At 38.4% G+C, this 25,226-nt stretch overlaps 3 protein-coding genes across 3 annotated transcripts; 1 reads left to right on the top strand and 2 right to left on the bottom strand.

The window, feature by feature from the left end:
* Positions 1–3,711: 3,711 nt before the first annotated feature.
* LOC124378846 (zona pellucida sperm-binding protein 3-like) lies at positions 3,712–8,099 on the bottom strand. Its single transcript, XM_046838633.1, has 10 exons — positions 7,958–8,099; positions 7,638–7,813; positions 6,996–7,093; positions 6,840–6,907; positions 5,942–6,125; positions 5,721–5,826; positions 5,543–5,631; positions 5,120–5,205; positions 4,827–4,916; positions 3,712–3,882 (listed from the first exon to the last, which is right to left on the bottom strand). The coding sequence occupies exons 1-10, from the start codon at positions 8,031–8,033 to the stop codon at positions 3,728–3,730; spliced, it is 1,128 nt and encodes a 375-aa protein (XP_046694589.1). The 5' UTR covers positions 8,034–8,099; the 3' UTR covers positions 3,712–3,727.
* Positions 8,100–10,503: 2,404 nt separating this feature from the next.
* On the bottom strand, positions 10,504–16,830 carry mtfp1 (mitochondrial fission process 1). The gene is made up of 4 exons (XM_046838477.1): positions 16,671–16,830; positions 12,557–12,684; positions 11,765–11,997; positions 10,504–11,009 (listed from the first exon to the last, which is right to left on the bottom strand). The coding sequence occupies exons 1-4, from the start codon at positions 16,738–16,740 to the stop codon at positions 10,943–10,945; spliced, it is 498 nt and encodes a 165-aa protein (XP_046694433.1). The 5' UTR covers positions 16,741–16,830; the 3' UTR covers positions 10,504–10,942.
* A 1,335-nt stretch (positions 16,831–18,165) lies between these two features.
* On the top strand, positions 18,166–25,208 carry lman2la (lectin, mannose-binding 2-like a). The gene is made up of 9 exons (XM_046839820.1): positions 18,166–18,367; positions 18,723–18,841; positions 19,615–19,732; positions 19,821–19,903; positions 20,042–20,074; positions 21,432–21,593; positions 21,689–21,803; positions 22,504–22,623; positions 23,372–25,208. Exons 1-9 carry the CDS (start codon positions 18,241–18,243, stop codon positions 23,512–23,514), a joined length of 1,020 nt encoding a protein of 339 aa, XP_046695776.1. The 5' UTR covers positions 18,166–18,240; the 3' UTR covers positions 23,515–25,208.
* The last annotated feature ends 18 nt before the right edge of the window (positions 25,209–25,226 follow it).

Here is a 25,226-nt window from a genome sequence, read left to right as displayed (position 1 = left end):
TCTACTTTTGAGCTTTTTTACAAACACTTTAGCTGCGCTTACTCCCTGAGGATCTGAACTTCCTCCACTAAGGATGCCATAAATTTTGTATGATTATGAGAAATTTCTATTATGCTCCCAAATTTTTCCGATTTTTTTTATGGATGACGAATTTCGCCGTCTTTACTCCTTTACAAACGAGCTCCTGATTAATTCCGTACGTCTTTTTTTTTTTTTTTTTTTAAGAATGCAATAACCCTGCCAAGGTCCTTGCATGCTGCAGGAAGCCTGCCATGCCCAATAGATTTCCCCTGATCTGTTGTTATTTCCAACATATGGTGACTGTTAAAATTTTTTTGTACTTTCCAGCATTCCTCATCAATACCACCGAATCTTGTTTTGTTTCTGCTCAGCCCAGAGTGCACTTTAATTACATAAAATAAAATAAAAAGAATTTGTTAAATGCTCAAGATGAGGTTTGGCATCGGTTGCACTCTGCGGATTACAGTTTAGCGCTCATCTGTTTAGACGTCGCCAACAAGTGCATCTCAGAAGGCAAACGCCTTTCGTTCAGGCCTCACACACTGCTGCTGGCGTTCTGCTCCGAATCTGCTGCCACATGCCTTGATGCGTTCGCGTTGGGCCACTTCACCAGAAAACAATATGTCAAACATTTGTCTTCTCCTAAAAACAGCTTTTTTTTCACCCCTCACCATTTTGACCAAATGAAAAGCATCAGTGAAGTCATTCATAGTTGGCTTTCATGACAGGCTGTCCAAGCCACATAAATAATGTTGTTTTCTAAAAGAATAATGAAGCTTAATATGACTGAATTGTTTTTGTACACTTGGAAAGGAATATCCTACTGAATTTATCATTTAGCCATACTTTTTTTTACATTTGGCCATTATATATATGACCAAGGTACTTTTCAACACATCTCTTTGGATTTCTAGGGTTTGTAGCAACATTTATCTGTACAAAAAACTAAAACTTTGAACCAAAAGTGGAAATTACTTAAGTAACTGCACTCTAGGAGGGATGTGGCAGTTCAGTATTAAAGGCTCCTGGGTTACTGAGGAGAAGGTCAGGGGTTCAAGTCCCAGTAACACAAACTGCCACTCTTTGGCTCTTAAGCAAAGTGCTTTAGTGTCTGCGCTTTAGGGACACTATCATGGCTAACCGCAGGATATATACTTCAAATTGTATTATATAGAGATAACACAGAATATACAAAGTATAAAAGAACTTCAGGAGGTTTGCAGACAGTAAAACGAGTGTTCTAAAAGGTGTAGCGTAAAGTTCAGTAGTTTAGAGCCATCAGATGACTATTTAAACTATTTATAGTATTATAGTATTTATAATATGCCAAATGTTAATGCATGCACAAGTATATTTTCCTCCCCTTGGTACACTACAGAGCCATAGCCAATGATTGGGGGGAAAAAACTTGTTAAAAATTAATGCAACAATGAACTTGCAGCAAATCTCTCCAGTGTTCTAGTAAATCATTATTTTTTACTTTATCAGACATAAAAATCAATTCGGACTTGTAGTGCATTTGTAAGGGCAGCGCAGCGTTGCCCATTAGGCAAGCCGACTGGCCTGAGCCAGAAACTGACCCCAATAAATTAACCTCCTTAAGTTACTGCCTTCGAGATAACCTCTTTTTCTTCTTCCCTACTGACCACAGAATTCTTTACCCTGCACGGCAAACCAAATACAAGAGACGCAAAGGTGAGGCTCATGTCCGCAGTGCCTGAATAACCACAAAGTACTGTTTATAGATCATGCATTTATTCATCATTGATACATTTTATTGTCTCAGGGTCACCATAAGGAAGTACTTTAAGACTACCCTACTTATCATAGTATCAGTGTGTGTGTGTGTGTGTGTGTGTGTATTTACTACAAACAAGAATGAACATGTATTCACCTGTACTGAGAAAATAAAACTGAAAACCTGTTTATTTCAGCCTCCTTTATAATGGTAATATAGGGGCAGCTGTTGGATTTGAAAATATGTACAAAAAAAAATTATATACTTTTTATTTATTTACTTGGAAATGCACCAGAGCTATATTTTCAAAGGGAAGACTTTCCGATCCTGCGTCAAAACATCTGGAATTGTTTTTTATTGACCAACACCGATGTAGAAAAGTTCAGATTTATCAAGACGTCCATCTTCCAAGAATTCAATCTCACCCAAACACCTTTACCATCAATGCACATTCGGCTGTGTTTGAATTTGCGTCATATATCTAGAGTACTAATTGACAGTTCAACAACTGCTTGGACTTTCATTTCACCGTAGCAGGTTCGATTATTACAAAAAGCAAACATGTCGAGATTCTTGCTTGTGGCAATGACACATCCACTCAACATGTGGTAGATGAAGATTAGATAAAGAAGGTAGATTCATTGATGGGTAAATGAATTCTTTAACAGTATTTGGTTGGATGTTGAAAAGGTTAAAAATAGGAAAATAAACTTAGGGAAGGTAAAAAAAAAAATTCTGTGAGCTGAAAATATCCATCCTAGAAGTTTATGTTGGAGTCCACCAATGAGAGTGTAAATCCACCATGGCCACGTTTAAAGCATGAGTGTGAAGAGACCCCTCCTTGCCCACTTGTGGACTTCAATACACGGCTCAAATCAAAGTGGCTCTGTGGCCATTGAAGTGAAAGATGAACAATGTGGCCATTCTCCCAGCCTGGCTGAACAGGCCCATCTATCACCGAGCGCCGCAGATTAATTCAATTCATCAGCTCTTTGTCTCCTCAGGCCTCCTAATGCGACGTGATATTGCTCAAGGGAGCCTCATAATAAATGTTTGGATGCAGCCGGAGCCCGACACTCGTGCGGGCGAATTAAAACATTACTCTCTCTCCTGCTAGCTCTCCCCACCGACCTGCCCATCGCAGCAGCATTCCCATTATTCTAATGAGGCCACGGAGGCAGCCCTAAAGCAAGACAGGGTGGAGGAGGGTGGGAGAGAACTGAGCATAAGAGAAGGAATGTTGGTGTTGAAAAATTTCAAGAGTTTGAATTTGAATTAATGCATGAATTGTTTATTGATCTTGAACTTATCACTAGAACAAAAGTGGAAGAGCTTGATCTAGATTCTCCAATTACGCGGCACAAAGCCGGATTAAAATATGCATTAACGTGGTTGGGTGCGTTCGTAACGTGTCTTTTCTGGAAACCTGGTACGAGTGGTTGAGCCTGAAAGAAAGCAAGTGTTTAAAACAGCTCATTTTGCCCTCCATGTTCACACTCATCTAAAAGGGAAACTAAAAGGCATGCTTGATCGAATTTTTCACTCCTAAATCTTCCTCGTTTCATTGTGCTTTGTCTTTCCCCTTGCACACCCTTCTGCTGAGAAATTCAGCCGTGATCGTCCCCAGAGAATGGAGGGCTGCCAGCTCATGTTTATGCTGGCTGCCTGAACTGTTCCTGCAGATTCTCAGCCAGCCAGAAGCATGAGTGAGATCGACAGTGCTGGTAGAGCCCCCTTGTGGATTCAGCACGACACTGACTGCAGTGTATCATGTTCAGGAGCCTCACTGTAAACATGGGTTGCCCCAACATTACACCAGCATGAATAATTAATAAGGCTTTTTATATCTGGCTTAGAGGCTGAATCATGAGCAGTAGCAAGAACCATACACCTTCCAATCTACTGGTGACATATCACCTCAAAACAAATCACAAAAGGACTAGTCAGAAACCTTTTTAATCAAGAAGCTTAATATTTATTGAGAAGTTCTCGACTTGGCCGGTATCCCATCCTTCCACCCCTCCAAAAACACAGGTAGTAGCTTGTTGCAATGGCTCCAGCCATCAAGATCAACACCAGGCAAACAGTAAGTGCAACAACCCATATGGGAACTCCTCCTAGTTCTAAAAACACACAACAGTAAGTGAGTAAGTCACATGGCATATTTTCATTTTCAAATGGTCACTTGAAATACACAAAACTAGACCGTAAACATTGAGGGTATGGTAAAGGGGAAGGAGCCACAACTAAAGGCGAAGCAAAACGGGTGGACAAGGAACATAAACCACATACTTGTTAATTTAGAGATACACTTGTTTATTCCAGTAAGTGTGCTCCCATTAAACTTTCACTTGAGTAAAAAATACAAAAAGTATTTGCCTTTAAAGTTACTCAAGTATCCAAAGTGCTGCGATTTATTATGGCTATAACGTTCCGATTATTATTCATCACAAGACGCTTGTTTAATTAACTCAGTTTATATGAAATGTTACTCTTCACACCCTTAATCTTACAACAGAATGATACAGAGTCAAACACGGATCACTATTAAAATAAACTCAAAAACCTTCACAACTATTTCAGAAAAATTGCACAAATAAGGCCACAGATTATGGCAAGTTCGTGTCTGGAGTTTCTTCCATCGTTCATTACACTCACATGTTCTGCTTGCTGTTGAACTAACTAAACTGCAGGTTCGTGAAAAGTAGATGCCACCAAGGGGCAATCAAAACAAGTCCAAAAACAGAGCATGCGCTACCCTGACTGGTGACTTGCTGAGTGCTTGATTAGGTGCATTTTTCACCCCACTGACCATTTTTGCTAAAATGTAGTTTAAAAAGTAAGATATTTGACTTTGAAATGTAGTGTAGTTAGTCTCCCAAAATGCAAATACTTCAGTAAAGTACACATGCAAAAAAGCTATTTAAATACAATAATGAATTACATTTACTTTGCTACTGTCCACCACTGACCCAATCACTGATACACCACTAATCCCAAGTCACAAAACACCACTGCCTTTAAAGACAGAATGCCAATTTCAAATGTTCACTTGACACATACTAACCTTGTTCAGCAGGCCAGAATGACTCATCTGATGCACTAGATTGGGAATCAACCATTGCAAAAGGACCTAGAACCCTGTGTGTATATATTCCTTGAGAAAAGAGAAAACAGGAGGTCATCATAATTGGGGAAGCAGAGATGAAGAAACTTTAGGAGCCCCATCACCTAAACTTCTGAAGTCACAGTATCCAATCCCCAACACTTATACACCATTGATTCAGAACCCAAACACCTGATACTAAGAGATACAATATCCCCATTAACACCACCACCGATCGTTAAAACCACCAATACCAGACTCTGAGTTAGTGCCGTCTATACAAGTGAAGTCGCAGCAGCTACAGAGATCACTTTGGGCTGGATCATCCAGAAGCTCCCACCTACAACATCAAAGTCCATTTAGCTTTCAGTGGAACCACATTGTTAAATTTCACTATTAAAGTAAAACTCTGAATGCTGAAACTATTAACCAGCCAAGGAACCCTCAAAAGGTAACAATATACTTCATGAAAGATCGACTCTAGAACTCCAAATGGTCCGTGAGCTTGTTGTGTAGAACGATTCTCTGCAGAACCCTACAGAAGTGTAGTAACCCCTTAATTCCAAATCAAATCTGATTAAGAAGTAAAAACCCAACTATCCAATAAAGCAAGTGCATGTGCTAAGTATTCTTTGCTTTGGAAATAAGCAAAAGCATTTATTCACAGTTCAGATTACCTGTTTTGGTGTTGTAAATATTGGCAGGCTTTTTGAGTGACACTAAAGGTCTGAAGATCCAATGTGGCCATGTCACAATGAAGGAACACCTGAAAAGGTAAATTTTTGTATCATGTACTCAAAAAGACATTTAAACCCAAATTAGCCATTTTATGTTAAGATACATAACAGTCCCCACTTGTTCTCCAGTGGCAAATTTGAAGGGTTGGAAATAAAAGCGAATTTCTGTAGGATCCCGTCTGGGCAAGAACTTGGCATTTCCTTCTTTGCTTTCTTTAAGGCAGCTTTAAGATAAAGCCCAGATAGAACATTTGTCAGCAAGTTAGGTATCAATTTTTTAAACTAATTAGCAGTAGCCGCATTAATCTCCTATGAGAAATTGGACAAAATAATGTTTACCCAGCATCAGAAATAAGTGTATGCAGCTGGCTGGCCTGAGTGAGGTCCGTGGTGTTTGCTAACATGCAGCTCTGCAGGTAAATCTGCACAGGTGCAAGGAGGTCCTGCTGTTGCACTTTGGCCAGGATGTTAATTCTGGTGTCGAATGTGAACATGGTGAATGGAGCAGGCCCATTAAAATCATCTACAGGGGGAAAAAAAAACCATGACCTTCATTGCTACAGTCCACAGCTTTTTGTTATGAATCTGTGCTAAATACATACACAATGTAAGAGCTAAACTAAGTGACTAAATACAATAGACAAAACCAGGCAGGTTGGGGGGTTCGGAACAAAACTTCAAGCGGCTTTTTCTTGCAATTTGTTACCAGGCCAAAATCCACTTTATGCTTACTCAGGTTTGTACACAATTGCAAAGGAAAAAAAGAAACTAATAACCTCTTTAGATACATACAAGACAAGATTATGAACTAGTATCTGGAAATGTATAGACACCAGACATGAGCGCAGCTTAACAAGTAAAAACTAGTGACAATATTCTGTTAGTCTTTGCAGCTATATAAATCAATAAAGAACATAACCATGCAAACCAATACCAAGAAAGAAATCTCACTTGTACTTTGAGGCAAAAGATTCGGTTTACTAGCAGCAAACCTGAGGGATTTCCAAATACTTGTTTATGTACATTATACTCCTATAAACTGGAAAATAGTAAATGTCTAGAAATGTCTCATCCAATTGAATTAATCTTAGATAAGTGTAAATAGTTTTAAATTGCAATGGCATGTTCAGGAGAACTTTTCTAGCCAAACTGGCATCCACAGCTTTTTCAAGTTTAGCCATTTACACACAAAAACAAACAATATTGCATGAAATATAATCAAGAATGCCAAACCTACTGTTCATCAACTCCAGAGTGAAGACGAGATCACGTTTTACATTATTCACATCAGCACTACTGCTATATCTGTTGAACATACACCACAAGAGTAAACCGGCACATATCCACCAAACATCATGCGATCAAAACTTTTAAAAGAACACAAACCACTTACCGATCATAAACACACTCCACAGGCTCAGTAATCAGAGGAAGACTGGCATGCAGGTTATAAGTCAGCAAGTTGGTGTATGTCACTCTGTCCTCACTCACCTGAAAGTTACACATCAGCAATATAAGATACAGGAAGTCTTTACAGCTCCTAACAGGGAAACGCCACCAGGTAACATGAGCAAACTGTAATAGCTCTGACGTGTGTAGTGATGGAGCTTACAAGATTTTAAAAAAATTGTCAAAGATCTAAAATGTGAGATTTTCACAAAAATAGCAGGAAAACTAAGACTTTGGAACCTGAAGAAATGGTTAAATACCATCATCATGGGCATTCCGACATGGGTAATGTAAAAAATCTTCAACCTTATTATAGAACTAATCCTAGATACCTTCAAGCATTAAGTATGTGGAGAATTAGTTGTTTTGGACAAAATCAACAATGCAACTAAGTTTTTCAAGCCATCATTTTATGAATCAATACCATTCGTAATTCTCAAAATGAACTGCTCTCCAACTCATACAGAAAACATGATTGTAGTGGATTGATGTCTAGTTTCTGTGATTTATTCCCACTCTATACACACTAGGAATTTCAAATGACCTAGTCGTTTAAAACACACAAAACACAGGACAAGCATATTACCACTTCTTTAAAACCACAGTCATGAAGCCAGACGGAGAACAGCAGCACGTCATCTTCGATAAATATACTCGAGGGAGGACAAGTCCCTAGGTGAGCTTTGGAAAGGTCCAGCTTTTGGTCAGAGTTTAATGCCGGCCTCCACTGTATAGTGACCGCATTAAGTGTACAGTCGATCACTAGATTTAGGAGAAAAAAAAAAAGTCATATGTTTAAAACAGCACAAACTCAATTGGAAATGAACAACTATGATTTCATGTGGAAACCCAATTATCTACTTTGCACTTGATTGATTGATTAAAGATTTCTGTCCATCGCTTTACCTTTATGTCCAAAAGAGGAAGCAACTAAAAGGATCACCAAAACACCCTGCATTAAAAACATCTTCATGCCCACCATTGATATAGAAACAGTGGCAGGGGTGCTTAATTACCACAATCATTCTTAGCATTTAAGGAAAGGGATAAGGCGGGGCTATTTCAGTTATCCAATCACATTCTCAGAAGGGAGAATCATTTAACTGTTCTGAATAATTAAGTGGAATCAGGTGTTAGAAAGCTGAGAAACATGCTCAGAAATAGATCATGGGCAGTGCCATTTCTTTAAATAAAACATTTGTAAAAATCGCTCAACATATACTTATATTACAATAAAGTATTTGAATATCTGACTTCTCCAGTCATATGTGTTTTTCCCCAAACTGTGCCCACAAAGAAAAGGCTTTTTATTTATCACATACATTAAAACAGAGGTCCCTGACCTTTTTTATGCCACGGACCGGTTTAATGTCAGACAATATTTTCACGGACCGGCCTTTAAGGTGTGGCGGATAAATACAACAAAATAAAATACCACCACAAAAACTGGTATTTTCTAAATATAATAATAATCGTGAATCCACTGTGTTGTTTTTGGTTCATTTAGCTCGCTTGGGGGTTTCAATTTAGCGGTAATGTATTATGTGTTAGCGGCCGGAGCAGCACCTTTAAGAAGGTAGTGGATGGAGGTAAGGTCATGTGACCGAGGCAAGCGTCTAGACATGCATCAAGAGTGAGTCATAGACAGATGTGGTAGAGAGAGTCGGGTCATTTTCCAAAATAATACATCGTTCAGAATCAGATAATAAATACAACGAAAATAATGTAATTTATATATTCTTTCTGTGCGGCCCGGTACCAATTGACCCACGGACCAGTGCCGGGGGTTGGGGACCACTGCTTTACAGCACAGTGAAATTATTTTTTTCACATATCCCAGCATTTTTGTAGGAAAATCAGGGTCAAATTACAGGCTCAGCCATGATACAGCACATAGGGTTAAGGGCCCAACAGTGGCAGCTTGGCCTTGAACCTCTGACCTTATGAACAGTAACCCAGAGACTTAACCACTGAACCACTACTGCCCTAAGTTAATGGCACATCATTGTATATGATCTCTTTGGATTCTGTAGCATTCAATTTTCCCTTCTCTTGAACCAATAGACCCAAATCTGTTCCAGCATGCCCCTGTGCACAAAGCTAGCTCTATGAAGATATAGGCTGGGGTATTTACGAGTTGGAGTTGGCCCCAGGCCTTCTCACCTACGTCAGTACCCGTCTGGCCGAATGAGCACAAATCTCCACAATCTAATGCAGACGTGGTTATTAGAACAATAAATGGAGTCTAATTGTGGAATGGGATATCCAAAAAGCACAAACCAATCTTCTGTTAAGGTGTCCACACACTTGTTAAGCAGCAGGATTCAGTAACAGACAATTTTTGAATACTTCAATTTATTAGAGACTTTGAAAGCATTTCCTTTTATTACAAATTAAACATCCCTTTGAAAAGAATTATCCTAAGAAAAAGATTTGATCATAGTACAACAAAAAAATAATAAACAAATCTCATTTTTAATGTCACATTACTAATATCATACTAATATATTTTATGCCCCAGAAAAATAACAAAAGTAAAAAAAATTTAAATAAATCATCTAATTTTATCATGTGGTCATGTAAACAAAAAAATAACACTCTTTCCCTTATGTATCCACATACCTGTATATTCCTTTAATAAAATATGTGACTATTTAATTACAGAATAAAAATATGCACTATTCCTGTTCTTGGCATCACATTCATTTTTTATTAATTTCTTTTTCCTGGGATGAACATTCTTTCACTTTTTTCCCCCCAACGTTTTTGCTAGAATTTAAAAATCAGCTAAAATGCACAGATGGCTTGGTGTCTTTTTGCATAGTGTGCTCTCGAACATTCACAACGTTCCAAATAGATCGGTTTTGGAATATTTGCAAATAATGCGCTCAAATATTATGCACCAATAGTATCATGCATATAAAATAGATACACGTTTTACAATAATGCCACTGTATGTAGTCATTGGTTTTATCTATGAACATGTAAGACTAAAGATTTGAAAAGCAAATACAATTTTCGGAAAACCTTCAATATAACATCTATATCTATATCTATATCTATATCTATCTATCTATCTCTCTATCTATCTCTCTATCTATCTATCTAATATGTGTGTGTATGTGTATATATGTGTATATGTGTGTTTGTGTGTGTGTGTGTGTGTGTTTGTGTGTGTTTGTGTTTGTGTTTGTGTGTGTGTGTGTGTGTGTGTGTGTGTGTGTGTGTGTGTGTGTGTGTGTGTGTGTATATATATAAGTGACACTACAGAACTGGGACCATTGTGCAAGAGATGCTCATATTGTGAAATACACAAATCCAAAGGTGAAGCCACACCCTTAATAAACTTTTCTCCCTTTTACCTTTACAACATAAACAGCATTATCACACAAAATCATCATCATCAATGGTGTGTTTTTACAAAGTAAACAAAACAAAAAAACACATATGGGTGTTATTTCTGATTGTTTTAGTGAAAGGTTCAAATAATTCTGTATTAAAGTCCAAAAAAAAAAGAATTATATTAAATACACAAAGATGGTGTCTTGAGACATTTTCATTACAGCTAAAACAAGCATGACCTGGTAAAAAATGTAATGAAAATAAATGCTTGTATGATTTAATTCATATATAATTCGCTACTGTATTTTCATATACATCAAACACGTTATTATGCGTATTTCTTATGCGTTTTTACGGGAATCTTGTATCGAATTATGGTTACGCTGCATCGTTACACCCCAAGAAACTTGGTGTGCATTGCAGTGACTTAATACAATCGAACAAAGAACAAATAAACTAAACAAACAAAACAAAACACCCCTGCTGCTGCGATCGGATGAGGTTTTTTACGTGGATGTGTATACATTATCTTCAAGTCTCCTCCCAGCTTTATTTGTGCTTTTCTCCTCCATGGTACATCTTTCTCAAACTGGAGTCCAGGAGAAGGTCTACAGACCTTTACACAAAACACAAACACACACTTCAGAAACGCATCCACTGCACAATATTAATATCGCTAGCCTCTAGCAATGTTTTGCTCTTGATTCTGCACTTTGCTAGTTTTCTGAAGTGGAACGAGAATGAAATTATAAAATCGCTCCAGGATTAGCCGTTTGTCTCTTAAGGATTTTTTTTCTGGATGATTCCAGAATTAATGGCACCCTTGACCTGCCTAATATCGTGTTGGTCCCCCCTTTTGCTGCTGAAACAGTTTTGACCCGTCGAGCATTAACAGCATTAACGTCTTCAGCATTTTAACGTCTTAACGTTTGAGCTACAGGAGCTCGTCTGTTGGATCGGACCACACAGACCAGCCTCAATCAATGAGCCTTATCTGCCCGTGACCCTGCACCAGTTCACCACTGTTCCTTCCTTGGAGCACTTTTGATAGATACTGAACACCCACCACAGACCAGCTGCAGTTTTGGAGATGCTCTGACCCAGTCGTCTAGACATCACAATTCGGCTGTTGTCAAACTCGCTCAAATCCTATCAAATCCTCAAGACATATCAGCATAAAAATGAAATTTTTGTTTAAAAAAAGGAAATAATTTTTCTGCAAATACAAATTAACACTCAAATGTTGTAGCTCAGTTTTGATTAGTTTAGAGAAGGGTGCCAATAATTCTGCACAGGTAAAAACATTTTTTATGTTGAATACAAATATAAATAAATAGTAAACAATACATAAAAAGTAACACACAAACACACCTGTCGATGGGTTTGATGATGAATGGGATAGTTGAAAGGCCGATGGCGGTGGTGGTCCACTTGCGCACGGGTAAAGGCCAGCGTGTGGTTCTGCCCAACACATAGAGAGACGCAGCACACACCCGGTTGATGGTGAAGCCGGGAATGGCCACGGACGCCAATGCCTGCCAAACGAACGTGTCCACGACGGCCACAGCTACACGTGCAGTCTTACCCGGTTGATCACCGTGAGCCTTAACACAAAACAATAAACATTTACGTCATTTCTTTTTTCACATTTCTCTATTGGCATCTGAGGAGTTTCTCCATAAATTCTGTTTACGCCTCAGTTCATGATGTATTTATTTTTTTAAACAAAATGTGTAATAGTTTTGTTGCTTGATAGAAATGATACCTGATGTGTCCTTTTGAGCTTGTGGCCAATATGCAATAAGTGTGTTGAACATTCGGAGGTGATTTTCTTGCCACCACAGTTGTATAGATGCAGATTTATGGCATTTAAGAGCCTTACTCAAGGGCCCAACCGGGGCAGCTTGGCGTTCCTGTGATTTTCTGACCTTCTGATCCAAAGTGCAACGTCGTAATCACTAAGCTATAGTTACCTCAAGTTACTATAGTTACTTTCTGTCAGCACTGATCTGGCCATTTGTTTCTGAAAGCTTTCTGTTGTCCATGAAAATCCAAAGGCTCTATAATATTTTTTCTCCATTACCTGGTAATTTAGAAGCCATGTCTCATATGTACAGCAAGTGTAGGAAGGAAAGTCTTGGATACCGCTATCCCAACACTTACCACAGCTGCCTTCTTGCCTTTATCCACTGCGTCAGCTGAGACGTATGCCGTAGCAACAGCATAGCTCGCCCACACCATGCTGACGGGCACAAGGGCTCGAAAGGCCTCTCCCACCTCATTGGCATATCCTGAGGAAAAAAATAGAAATAATATAGAAAAAAAACCTGCACAAAAAACCGACAGTTCCGTGGGTGGACACACCTTGTGGGTAAAAATGGAAATGGCAATACTGGTTTGAACAGAAAACACATCAAACCTTCATGTGAAAGGGCTACAACAATACAGGAGCATATCAAGTCCCACTCCTTTCAGCTTAGACCAAGAATTTAAGGCTATCACCTGGTCTTTTTTTAATCTTGTCAAGTCTGGTTCATGAAAGCCTCAAATTGTATATTACTATATATATCATATATTACTACCTACTGCACCTTCTGTACATTATTTACCCTCACCCCTGTCCATATGGACCTTATACCCTATTAATCATACTGTTATCTATTGTAAATAGGCCACTTATACACTTCTGGATAGATGCTAACTGCATTTCATTGGCTCTGTACATATACCTTGCACAATGACAAAGTTGAATCGAATCTAATGTAATATTTCTGGCTTTTGCTGCCAGGAGGGGAATCTGATGTGTTCATGTGCTGTTGGGGTCCAACCTTCTCAAGATTTGATGTGTTCTACAGTGCTTTTCTGCTCCTAACGTGAATGAGGTAGAGTATGCGCAAGTGGCAAAAACAAACAGCACGCGGCGTCAGCAATTTGCCTCTAGAGGCCGCTCTCGCATTGTTTAATGACAGCAGACCCTCCGCAGAACAGACGCAACCCGGAAAAACTACCAGTATGTATTTTTGCGGATGGCCAATAGTTCCAGCAATCAACTATTGATGCCGATTAATCGGGAAAGGCGATGAATCGGTTGACGTCTATTTTTTTGCACTATGATGTGTACATTCCACTTGTTAGAAAACTAAAGAAAAGAGTGCAGGCAGGGTGGAGTGGGTGGAGAAGAGTGATAGCAGGAGTGATTTGTGATAGAAGGGTATCTGTGAGAGTGAAAGGGAAAGTTTATAGGAGTGTGGTGAGACCTGCGATGTTGTATGGTTTAGAGACAGTGGCATTGAGTAAAAGACAGGAGGTGGAGCTGAAGGTAGCAGAGCTGAAGATGTTGACGTTTTCGTTGGGAGTGACGATGAAAGACAGGATTAGAAATAAGTTTATTAGAGGAACAGCGCATGTATGACGTTTTGGAGACAAGGTAAGAGAGGCCTGATTGAAATGGTTTGGACATGTGCAGAGGAGGAACATGGGGTATATCAGTAGCGGAATGCTGAGGATGGAGCCAAAGGAAATGAGGAAATTGGTTTGAAAGAGGCAGATGTAGAGGACAGGGTAATATGGAGACGGATGACCTAACCGGAGCAGCTATAAGAAGAAGAATGTGTACATCATACTGTGTAAACATTCCAGTAAACCATATAATAATCAATATAACACCCACACCCATGCCACAATCAAATTCACAGTGATTACACCTTTTCCATATTCTGAATGTTTGACATTAATTGAAGCTCTTACTCCGTATCTGCATGATTTTATGCCCTGACAGTTATGTTAAACTAAATATAATAGCAATCGCTATATCATTTCAGCTATAGCAAATATAAATGCGATTGTTTTTGTTTTTTTTTACCAAATTTCACAGAACAGTACAATATGTAAATTTTTAAGAGGCTCAACATTCGGCACAGGAGACTGTGTGTGTGTGTGTGTGTGTGTGTGTGTGTGTGTGTGTGTGTGTGTGTGTGTGTGTGTGTGTGTGTGTGTGTGTGAGAGAGAGTTATGGTGCATGACGTTCACTACAGGACCGAATTTAGCAACGCAGCAGATTTTAAAGTCACCTTGACTAAATGTCAGTGTTCCTAAAAGCACTACACCGTGTACAGGATACGGCTTTAAAATAAAAATCCACCCTGAAAGATTCAAATGTGACCTAGATTTATTTTTGTAAAGAAATACACAACATCGGTCCGTTTTCTCACGTGAGAGCGATGCAGCAGCGCAACTGTGCCTGCATTACTTTCTTGAACTTTGAGGCCGTCTTCTACTTCTGCATCAACATAAAATTAGATTTCGCTGGAAGGATGAAGTACAAACATACAGTTGTTGATTCGTTTTCCTTCAGGGGTTTTTTTTTACGCCTATCTCTTACCACCATTGTAACCATGCCAACAATAACATCCTATTACCTCAGCACAACACACCAGAAATACATTACTAACCCACATATTAGCACCACAATCACAAACAAGTTCAATATAAACACATTCAACTGTGTTTCAACATAAAGATTTAGTTCAACACAAATAAAGCTGTGATGTGGGACCCTGTGATTTATCAGGAGATCATTTTTAAATGCTTTGAAGGACTTTTTGTGTAATTATTAAGTTGATACTGTTGAGTTTCAGACTAATTGACAACGAAAAATGTTACAGCTGTAAATAATATACTGTTAACAAAAGTATCATAAATACATACATACATGTCTCTTTAGTTTATATGCAACAAACTAGTTATTTTAATGGTATGAAGATTTACTTTGACCAAACAAAAATATAAATGTACAAATATTAAACTTAATTTCATTTAGAAAAATCCACCCTTAGCATAAATAACAGCTTTTCGAGTTCCTCTTCACGAACTCGAGATTTCTTTCTGAAAGTTCAGTTGTTTGCTCTCTTTTAAGAACACATCGAGAGCTTGGACATATGCTTCGAGTCATTGTCTTTGTTGTATGGTGAAATATGGTATAGTAGCCATGTTGGATTAGTGTTCCTTTCATCTGGAATACGTTTCCAACCTTCCCTGCTTCAAAACAACCCCCAAACAATTAAGCTTCCACCTCTATGTTTGTGGGTGTGATGCAGCCTAACATCTGTCCTGTTCTCCGTCTTGCATAAGTTCTTTTGATAGAGACAGTCCAATTTGGACTCGCAGAACTTCATTCTTGACATTCTTCAAGACATTATTCATTCTATCACGGACATTTACACCACACGCTGCATCCGCAAAGCCAACAGCATTGTGGACGACCACACACACCCCTCACACACACTTTTCACCCTCCTGCCATCAGGGAAGCGGTTCTGAAGCATTCAGGCCTCCACATCCGGACTGTGTAACAGTTTCTCTTCCCTCAAGCCATCAGACTTCTCAAAACAGAACTGCACTAAAACTCACACACACACACACAACTGTGTGACTGATCTGTACAACCCGGACTCAACACACACCCGTACTCACTTCACACATCCATACCCATATTATATCACTTCATTATTAACTGTTTACATGCTGTTTTTGCACATGTTTTTTTTTTTTAGAACACTCCTGTACTCAGTTCTCTCCTACACACTGCACTGTGTAATATACAGTAGATTTACTGCCGGTGCTTTTTTGTGTTTTGTGTATTTGTCCTACACTGTCATGTGTTGTCTTTGCACTGTTTGCACTTTATGTAGTGAGGACACTTACTAGTCCTTATCCCTGTGTTTTCTGTTATGTAGCTTTATGTCATCTATGTAACACCAGGGTTCTGGAGGAACGTTGTCTCATTTCACTGTGTTCTGCATCAGATATATATATATATGGTTGAAATGACAATAAAAGCTTCTTGACTCTATTGTCCAGCTCTTGTGTGTTTTTTGTTTTGTTTTTTGTCTTTTTTTGCTCCATAGAAACAACAGGACCATGCAAAACCCATACACGACAAGGCGTTTCCAAACTTTTGACATGCACTTTATTAATAATACATTATGAAAGATAATAGGATGATCTGTGGAATCTGACCTTTACACGACCAAAAGTTTTGGCACCCCATACTTTAGCTATTTTGACCTTGGCATTAAACAAGTTTAATAGAATTAAGTCACATGGGACTGATCGCGTTGCTTTTTTTTTTTTTTTTCTTTTCTTTATTACACTTGAATTTCAGGATCACCAACACACTAAACGAGACACTGTAAACCATAGTATACCTTTAACCACGTGTTTTTTCTTTTACCCACACGTGACTTTTTTACTTAAAATATACTAACTGTAAACTCACCCAAGAACCGAACCCATGTGTCACGATAAATGTCGACTTTTTTACTCTCACTCTCGGGGATGGGATCCATTGCTTTCGCTTTAGTAGTTTTCCATTTAAAACGCTGGTGTAGAAGGAAGACAGTGGTGAGTACAGACACGCGGTGTACTGCGGTAACAGCACCCAATGGGCAGCGCTTTAAAATAAGAGACTATCTACAAATTACCAACCCAGATGTGGGACGATTTTAATATTATAAAATTAAAATCGGTTAAGTTGCATTCTCGATAGATAGTAGACACGTTGGTAATTATTAGACACCTGAATTGATTACTATTTAGCTTTTAAAAAACGATATTGAGTGATGTATTTCAGATAATTGCAAAATAATGGCAATTTAAACACCACGTTTAAATACTTTTACAATTAAAATTGTGTATTTATATCATCTCGTGGTCACGACATAACAAAAGTTGTTATGTCGAGATCACGAGGAAATAAAGTGGTGATCGCGACAAACAAGAAAGAAAGAAAAAAAATGATAACATGCACGACTTCTTAAAACTTCCGTACAACAGTTCCTCTGGATCCGGATATTTTGAGATAGTCCCTTACTTTTGATTACGTCACGCAACCCGGAAGATACGAATTGTTCTATTGAGCTTGATCAAGAAGTGAGATGATAATTATGAAGTAATAAAATGGATTATTATGTTATGTATTTACAGACTATATTCATTGTATTATATTAAATCATATATGTGTAGCTTGTTCTTTAATTGGCAAAGCAATTAGAATGTAATAATTATAAGAAATTTTTCAGGAAGAGACATAAGAAATATTATTATTATTATTATTATTATTATTATGAATACTCTATTATTAATAATCCTCCTTATCATCATCATACTTTTCATGCAATTTATGGTTGCAGATTGTTTTGAATTGTCATTTGAAATCTTTGAACCTATTTCAATTAACACTTTTTTTGACACAAATAAATATAAATCCGGTTTTATGATCAGTGTGGAATAAATCTGATATTCTATAATTCTATTATTACCAAATACTGTACACAATCTATTCTGCGCAGATTTGCATTAAACCGTACACACCTAATGTTTGTATAATCAATAATATTAATACTATTTACCGAAAAAAAACACAAACAAATAAATACCATTAAAATAGTAGTCAAATAAACAAAACCTAATATTTTATGTATTAATATATATATATATATATATATATATATATATATATATATATATATATATATATATATATATATATTTATATGTAATCTAAAAAGTGTACTTTCTGTCTCTTTTCCAAATCAAAAATGTAAATAAATAATTTATCAGATAATTATTTTTACCCTAATATTTAGGGTTAGTGACCAGTAAGTGGGATGGACCTCTGCTAGTGTGTGGATTTGATTGATTAACCAGCGGACCAATAACAATGCGCCATGTAAGAATCTCAGCCAATAGGAACCCGTCAAAGGATTGCTCTAGAAATACGATGGCCACCGCCTTCCGACCTCGTTGAAAACACACATAGGGGAGATTGAATTTGTGCAAAATAAAACATGGCTGCAATTACGCGGACCCTTTGCGTGATATTCATTGCTTCTTTAAAACCGTGCTTGTCTGATGATGGCCATGAAATGGAGGAGTTTCTCAAGAGAGAATATTCGTTGTCGAAGCCGTATCAAGGTAGGAGCCGGCGTAGTGTTCACGCATGCGCGCTTAGCTCATATAAAAAATATACTGATACATAATTATACAGAAGGAAAAGATGTGCAAAAGATGAACGTCTGTGGTTTGGTGTTAAATCAATTATGTATGACGTAGAGGAAAGGAAATGACTTGACAATCCCTGATAGAGCATCTTTCTATCTCGAAACACTAATATAATAGTATTTATTGTATAGTATTTCATAATGTATTTATAGTATTATTATTATTGTGCATTAGGATCAATGAAGTCTAGGTGTAGAACATGTATGGCAGTGTTTAAAGGGATTATCTGACAGGTTGATGATCCTGCATGTGATTGTGATTGAATCAGGAATTGGCTCTTCCGGTTCTTCCCACTGGGAGCTGATGGGTGATGCCATGGTGACCACAGACCAGGTGCGCCTCACTCCTGATCTGCAAAGCAAGCAGGGGGCAGTGTGGAGCCGCATGGTGAGTATCACATCATCCAACTATTAAAGAAAACAAGCTCCGCCTTTAAAGACTCCATATATAGTCATCATCAATTGTAGATTGTATTTAAACATGGGAAAAAAATCTCTTCCTTAACCTGCCTTCGAATGCTCTTCGTTTCATAGCTTTTTTCTCGGTTGAGCTGCTTCCAGAAGTGTACGTTTATGCTAGAGTTGCGATCTGATCATATTTCAGCCATCATGTGTTTCAGCCAGGGTCAGAGAAATCTGCCTTAAGCTGTTCAGAATCCACAGTGCGGGTGCCTGTAGATTCAAATACATGACAATGCAACTTGCTGGAACCAATCAAAGTCGAGCATTAACAATATTAACTTTTTCAGCAATTTGAGCTACAGCAGCTCGTCTGTTGGATCGGACTACACGGGCCAACGTTCGCTCCTCACGTGCATCAATAAGCCTCGGCCGCCCACGTCCCTTGGATTACTTTTTATAGATACTGACCACCGCAGACCGGGAACAGCCCACAAGAGCTGCAGTTTTGGAGATTCTCTGACCCAGTCATTTAGCCATCACTATTTGGTTCTTGTAAAACTCCCTCAAATCCTTACACTCACCCATTTTTCCTGCCTTCAACACGTCAACTTTGAGGACAAAATCACTTTCTGTCTAATAAATATATCCATCCACATAACAGGTGCCATGATAAAGAGATAATCAGTGTTAGTCAGTTCACCGCTCATAATGTCATAATGTCTGGTCGATGTATGTATTGTGTGTGTATGTGGTATGCAGCCGTGTCACTTAAAAGACTGGGAGCTCCAGGTGCACTTTAAGATCCATGGTCAGGGGAAGAAGAACCTGAATGGAGACGGTATGGCAATTTGGTACACAAAAGAGCGTGTGCAGAAAGGTAAAGTACTGAAGCGTGTGACACTATACAGAATTCACTATATAGTCTCCGATCCTCAGCCTTTCCAACTCCATGTCTATCGTTACAGGCCCAGTGTTTGGGAATGAAGACCTCTTCACAGGGTTAGGTGTGTTCATAGATACATACCCTAACGAGGAAAAACATATAGAGGTAGGATTCTTGTTAACGTTTCCTGTTTGGCATCAACATGCATGCAGAATAATTTTGTTCCCATAATACAATATTCATTAGAAGAAAAGGTGTAATGGGTGATATTGAGTTTCTGCTTTGTGTCCATCTGGTTTTTAGGCTCAGAAGAAAAGGTACACCCCTCGCACACAGGTGCGTCTCGAATATAATAAATATATATATTTGCTTTAAGTTGCATTTGCTTCATTTTCTGTTCATTCACACAGTCACTTTAGAGCTCATATTCCTAAATATTCTTATTGTTTCACAATAATTGGATTTAATGAAAGATGCAAGGAGCATATTCAGGGTTCCAGCACCCAATACTACAACTTTTACCTCAGCAATCGCAGGAAAGCAAATAGGCGGAGGGGAAAAGGGGTGGAAAATTTCTATGGGAACTTCATCTGGAGAATTTAGCAAATATTAGTATATAAGTTGGAAACTTGCAATTCTGTGTGCAGGATTTAAGCCGAAAAATGTACGTGATTGATGAATGTACAGAGTTGAAATCCTGCAAGATTTTTTCCCACCAACATTTCCCTGTTATAGGCTAACTTTCGGTTTAAGAAATTCCCAGTTTATTCCTATTAATTCCTGTTAATTCCCCTTAAAAGTATTCAGTCCCAAATCCCCAGAATTTTGCAACACTAGAGATGAGTGATCTGTAGTTTCATGCATGATGTGTGTGTTATGACCACAGACACTGATGGGATTCTCTTAATGTAGGAAGCATGGTCTGAATGAACAACAGGGTGTCTAGGTGATGTGAACCAAATCTGCTGAATCGGCGGCAACTAGAACAACTATTGAAAGAGAAACGTGAGGGCAAGATTGTCCTAAAAGTGCCAATTATCAGTGATTGGGAATCCGGTGCAGAGATCATGTGACAAAGCACTCGGAATAAAGCACATAAGAAATATAGGCTCTGTCTATAATCCTGACATCGACAAAATTGGAAGGATTTGGAATATCAAAAATGGCAATTGTAGATTTTGAAGAAATGTGTTGCGTTGCCTCAGGACACGGTTTGGAAATTGACTACCCGGTATGGGTCGTTGATGAGATGCAGCCTTACTTCATATTTGGCTGCTTTATTGTAGGATTTGTTGGCACATTATGGGCAAAGCATGTAAAGAATTCCAAAGACTTTTGAGAACTTTTGTCCAGAGGTTAGTCTGAAGATGATGCATGCCAAATTTTGTAATTAAATACTGGACATAATTAGTAGGAGGAATAGGATTGCTTTTATACGCCAGCTTTGGCAGTAGTTTTAACTGTTATGCAAATTGCAGGTTTACAGTATACCGTATTACTGTGCTCGTTAAAGAGATATAATACAGTAATAACAGAAAGTAACCCTTAAATGTAACTATGAACTATTGGTGTTTTCCAATTACTGTGGTAAAATCAACTCTGAAATAGTAACAGAAGCTTCCATACATGACTCAATGTTGATATAACGATACTCTAAAAAGAAAAGTGTCCGTCTCGCTGAACTAATTTCCAGAGGATCTTCCCGTACGTATTGGCGATGGTGGGGAACGGCACGATCAGCTACGATCACGAGCGTGACGGCAGACCCACGGAGCTGGGCGGCTGCAACGCCATGGTGCGCAACCTCAAACACGACACCTTCATCTTCATCAGATACGTACGGCGCAGACTCACGGTGAGGAGAAGCGCAGAAGAGACATCATAGTGGTCTCTGTTGCAAAGACTTTTGCAGCATTAATTAAACCTTGATCCTTTAACGTTACTCGACAGGTCATGATCGATATCGACGGTCAGCATGAATGGAGGGACTGCCTGGATATCCCTGGTGTTCGGCTACCTCAGGGCTACTACTTTGGCGCCTCAGCCATCACCGGAGACCTTTCCGGTAAGACATTTCTTTTTCCACATCTCAAACAGATGTTCCTCCTGCATTCACACACAGCACCTTACATCGTCACTGTTTTTGTTTTTGGTTTGTTATTATCTTACCTCATTACATTCCAGACAATTTGTACTTCACACATCTAAATATATTCGCACCATTTTTAACTACCACTTTATCATTATCTAATTTTATTTGCTCATATTTGCTCATTATTTTATATTTATAGTTTCGTATCATTTTCTGAGCAGCCAATCAGGGTTACATTTCACTGCAAGTTGTATTCTGTATATAACTATATTTGTTAAAATAAAAACAAATCTTGAAATATTTTATAAGACCCTGCATTTGTGTCAGAAAGCAATCCACACTATGGCATTGCAATTCCCTTGAAGATTCCATGACGCCCAAATATCCCAGACTTACAGGCAACATGCTCCGCTGAAAGGCAGATGAAGACTAAAGTTTATTTATGTATTCATTTAAAATACATGGTGGAAGTGAACATAATTCCTCACTACATCGCACTTGTAGTTTTATCTCTGGGTGGAGGACATGCCACAAACGAAAAGTACTACGTTTGCGTATCGGATTGCGAACGCTTTTCTCTTAAGACTTGTGAATGAGTAGGAATTGCGACAAACTATACTGTGATCTGTTTGTTTGTAAAAATTAAATTTTTTCTTTTTTTCTTCCTTTAAAGACAACCACGATCTAATCTCTTTGAAGCTGTACCAGCTGACAGTACTTCGAAGTAAACTCGAGGAAGATGACGAAGAAGAGGTCACCGTTCCAAGTGTGGACAATATGGAGTTACTTAGGAGTAAGGCAGAATTGTGTTTATATTGTGTATATATCCTGAGCAACAACTTAAAATCTACAAACAAATGTAATCATCGAATCACAGGAGCGTTTACTTTTGTTGGGATCCAATTAGGAAACCCGTTCGTATCCTAAATGCGAACTTGGATTCATAGAAAGAAAACGGTGCGGCAAGTTGAAGTAGCTTATTTATTTCGGTTACTTATATTAGGGCTGTCGGTCGATTAAAATATCGAATCGCAAACTTGTTCGCACATTTTGATCTATTTAAAATGTACCTTTAATTAATTCTAATCAACATTCTAATCAACACAGATAAATATGGATGCTTTATGCAAATTTATGTTTATTATCAGTGAAACCAAACTCAACATGAAGAAAAAAACTACTATTAAGGTTTTAATTTCGCCTCATATATTTATTCATTTATTTATTTATATTTTCACTAAAAACAGAAACGGTCACAGAAACGCACGCTGCATTAATCGCGTGTTAATAAAACGCCATCAAAATGAGTTTTTGTTAACGTGTTATTAGCAGACACACAGCTGTTATTACTTAGGGTGTACTTACTTATGTTGACCGTTATTTTTACAGTAATGGCTGTGTGTTGAGAAGATTCTAAAATGGTTGCTGAAATAACTAATCTTTGTAAGATACGGTAGAAATATTAAAGAACATAAGGCCCTAAATATTTCAGACTGTCTGGTTTATAAACTGTAGGTAAATTGTCTGTCTTTCTCTCACAGGCTACCAGGAAGAAGAGGGAATGAGTAGCATTGCTATCTTCTTCACCGTCCTCTTCTCCTTGCTGGGCATCTTCCTTCTTATTGTTGTAGTCCTTGTGGTCTACAGCCACTGGAACGAGAGCCGCCGCAAACGCTTCTACTGAGCTCTCGACAGGCTGAAACGTGACGAGAACGTGTGGATCAGGCTTCGACAGGTTCACAAGCTCCGGATCGACCCCGATGTCGGTGCTCACTGAGCAACCAGGTTTGAAAAAAAAAAGAAGGATGAAAGACTTGACCTCGAGATTCAAGGGTTTTAAAACACTAAGAATCAAAGCATTGTGGGTAAATGGGATTCGACCCCAAAACCATTAGGGCCTTTATAAGAAAGGTATTGAAAAAAGGTTTCTTTTGTTTTTAAATGTATATAGAAAACAGCTTATTATTCCCAATATTTATGAAACAATATACTGAGCATTTATATCTGGTTTTCAATACTGCATTACATGGAAAAGTGATACTGACAATACAATTTGCTATCCAATATGAAATATTAAAAAAAGAATAAATAAAAGAAAGAAACATGCATATGTTGACCACTAGGGGGTGCAATAACAGGCAAAAAACTTTATTCGAATTTGAACGTGTTTTTAAGGAAAAGTTTTATCAGTGGGGTTCGTGTACGTTGCGTTCATTTGTTTACTTAATTCGCAGTGCATGGGGCAGGGGGAGGCAGGGTGAGGCAGTGCATGGGCAGGGTGAGGCAGTGCATGGGGCAGGGTGAGGCAGTGCATGGGGCAGGGTGAGGCAGTGCATGGGGCAGGGTGAGGCAGTGAATGGGGCAGGGTGAGGTAGTGCATGGGGCAGGGTGAGGCAGTGCATGGGGCAGGGTGAGGCAGTGCATGGGGCAGGGGAAGGTAGTGCATGGGGCAGTGGGAGGCAGCGCATGGGGCAGGGGGAGGCAGGGTGAGGCAGTGCATGGGTCAGGGTTATTCAATGAGTGTGTAGATATTGTGCATGGTATAAAACTGTGAACATATATCTCCCAATTCCTGTCACTCTTTTGTCGCTTCTGAAAAGAACGTAATGATCCATAGGAACTTCTTGGAAAAAAGCTGGAATGAAGCCCCTGATGTGCGGATAGTTGATCAGTTAGTTGACATCCAATTTGCTCACGAGTTCAACAAACCTAAATAACTCGAATCCAAAAAATAATATGGCAGGAACTTTAAATTTTCAAACAAAAAAGAACAAAATATAAAACATAAAAAAACGTACACGGACCCCAGTGGGAGACTTCAGGAGATGTTTGTTTGACAATGATTTCTTCAATTGTTTGCTTAATTTTTATAGAAATTCTAAATACAGGCTGTAACACTACCGTTTCTCAATTATGGTACTGACAACAAAGTTTGAAAATTTTGTTTCGACGACATGGAAAATTTGCATCGTGATTCGAATTCACACCGTAGACTAAAACATGTCGCTGTAAAGTCGCACCCTGGGACGAAAGTAATAAAGGAAAAAGTGAAAGGACTGACAGGAGGAGAAAGGAAGTGTCGCATGAACGTGCAGGTTTCAACAGTTTGATTGGACGGTTCCGATTCCTAAAACCCTGCCATTTTATAACAAACAAATGTATTTTTTTCTTTTGTGATTATAAGTGCGGGGTGCTGACGTTACAGTGGCAGCGTTTCGCATGTACTTTATCTCCTGTGTGTATGTTGAATGTTGAGTTTGTGAACTCTGCATTGCACTGACTCTATGAAAACCTCAGACACTGAATGAAACCTACATTTATCATATATATCAAACTGTATTTTATGAAATAAAAACAAATGATTTTTTTTTTTTTTCACTTCTGGTTTGCTGAATC

Source organism: Silurus meridionalis, chromosome 25 (genome assembly GCF_014805685.1).
Source record: "Silurus meridionalis isolate SWU-2019-XX chromosome 25, ASM1480568v1, whole genome shotgun sequence".
In the NCBI taxonomy this organism is placed as follows: domain Eukaryota; kingdom Metazoa; phylum Chordata; class Actinopteri; order Siluriformes; family Siluridae; genus Silurus; species Silurus meridionalis.
The sequence above is the reverse complement of the archived record's forward strand: the minus strand, read 5'-3'. Positions and strand labels throughout refer to the sequence as shown.

Bases quoted from the DNA above. Each gene is read 5' to 3' on its own strand.
- LOC124378846 (XM_046838633.1), bottom strand. From the start codon at position 8,033: ATGGTGGGCATGAAGATGTTTTTAATGCAGGGTGTTTTGGTGATCCTT. The intron at 6,908-6,995 runs GTAAGTGGTTTG...TATGTTCAACAG, and splicing joins GTGGAGTGTGTTTATGATCG to ATATAGCAGTAGTGCTGATG. The intron at 4,917-5,119 runs GTATTGGTGGTT...TCTTTTCTCAAG, and splicing joins CGGCACTAACTCAGAGTCTG to GAATATATACACACAGGGTT.
- mtfp1 (XM_046838477.1), bottom strand. From the start codon at position 16,740: ATGGATCCCATCCCCGAGAGTGAGAGTAAAAAAGTCGACATTTATCGT. The intron at 12,685-16,670 runs GTGAGTTTACAG...TTTTTTCCTCAG, and splicing joins CACATGGGTTCGGTTCTTGG to GATATGCCAATGAGGTGGGA. The intron at 11,010-11,764 runs GTGTGTTTGTGT...TTTTGTGTAAAG, and splicing joins ATCATCAAACCCATCGACAG to GTCTGTAGACCTTCTCCTGG.
- lman2la (XM_046839820.1), top strand. From the start codon at position 18,241: ATGGCTGCAATTACGCGGACCCTTTGCGTGATATTCATTGCTTCTTTA. The intron at 20,075-21,431 runs GTGCGTCTCGAA...ACTAATTTCCAG, and splicing joins GGTACACCCCTCGCACACAG to AGGATCTTCCCGTACGTATT. The intron at 22,624-23,371 runs GTAAGGCAGAAT...TTTCTCTCACAG, and splicing joins CAATATGGAGTTACTTAGGA to GCTACCAGGAAGAAGAGGGA.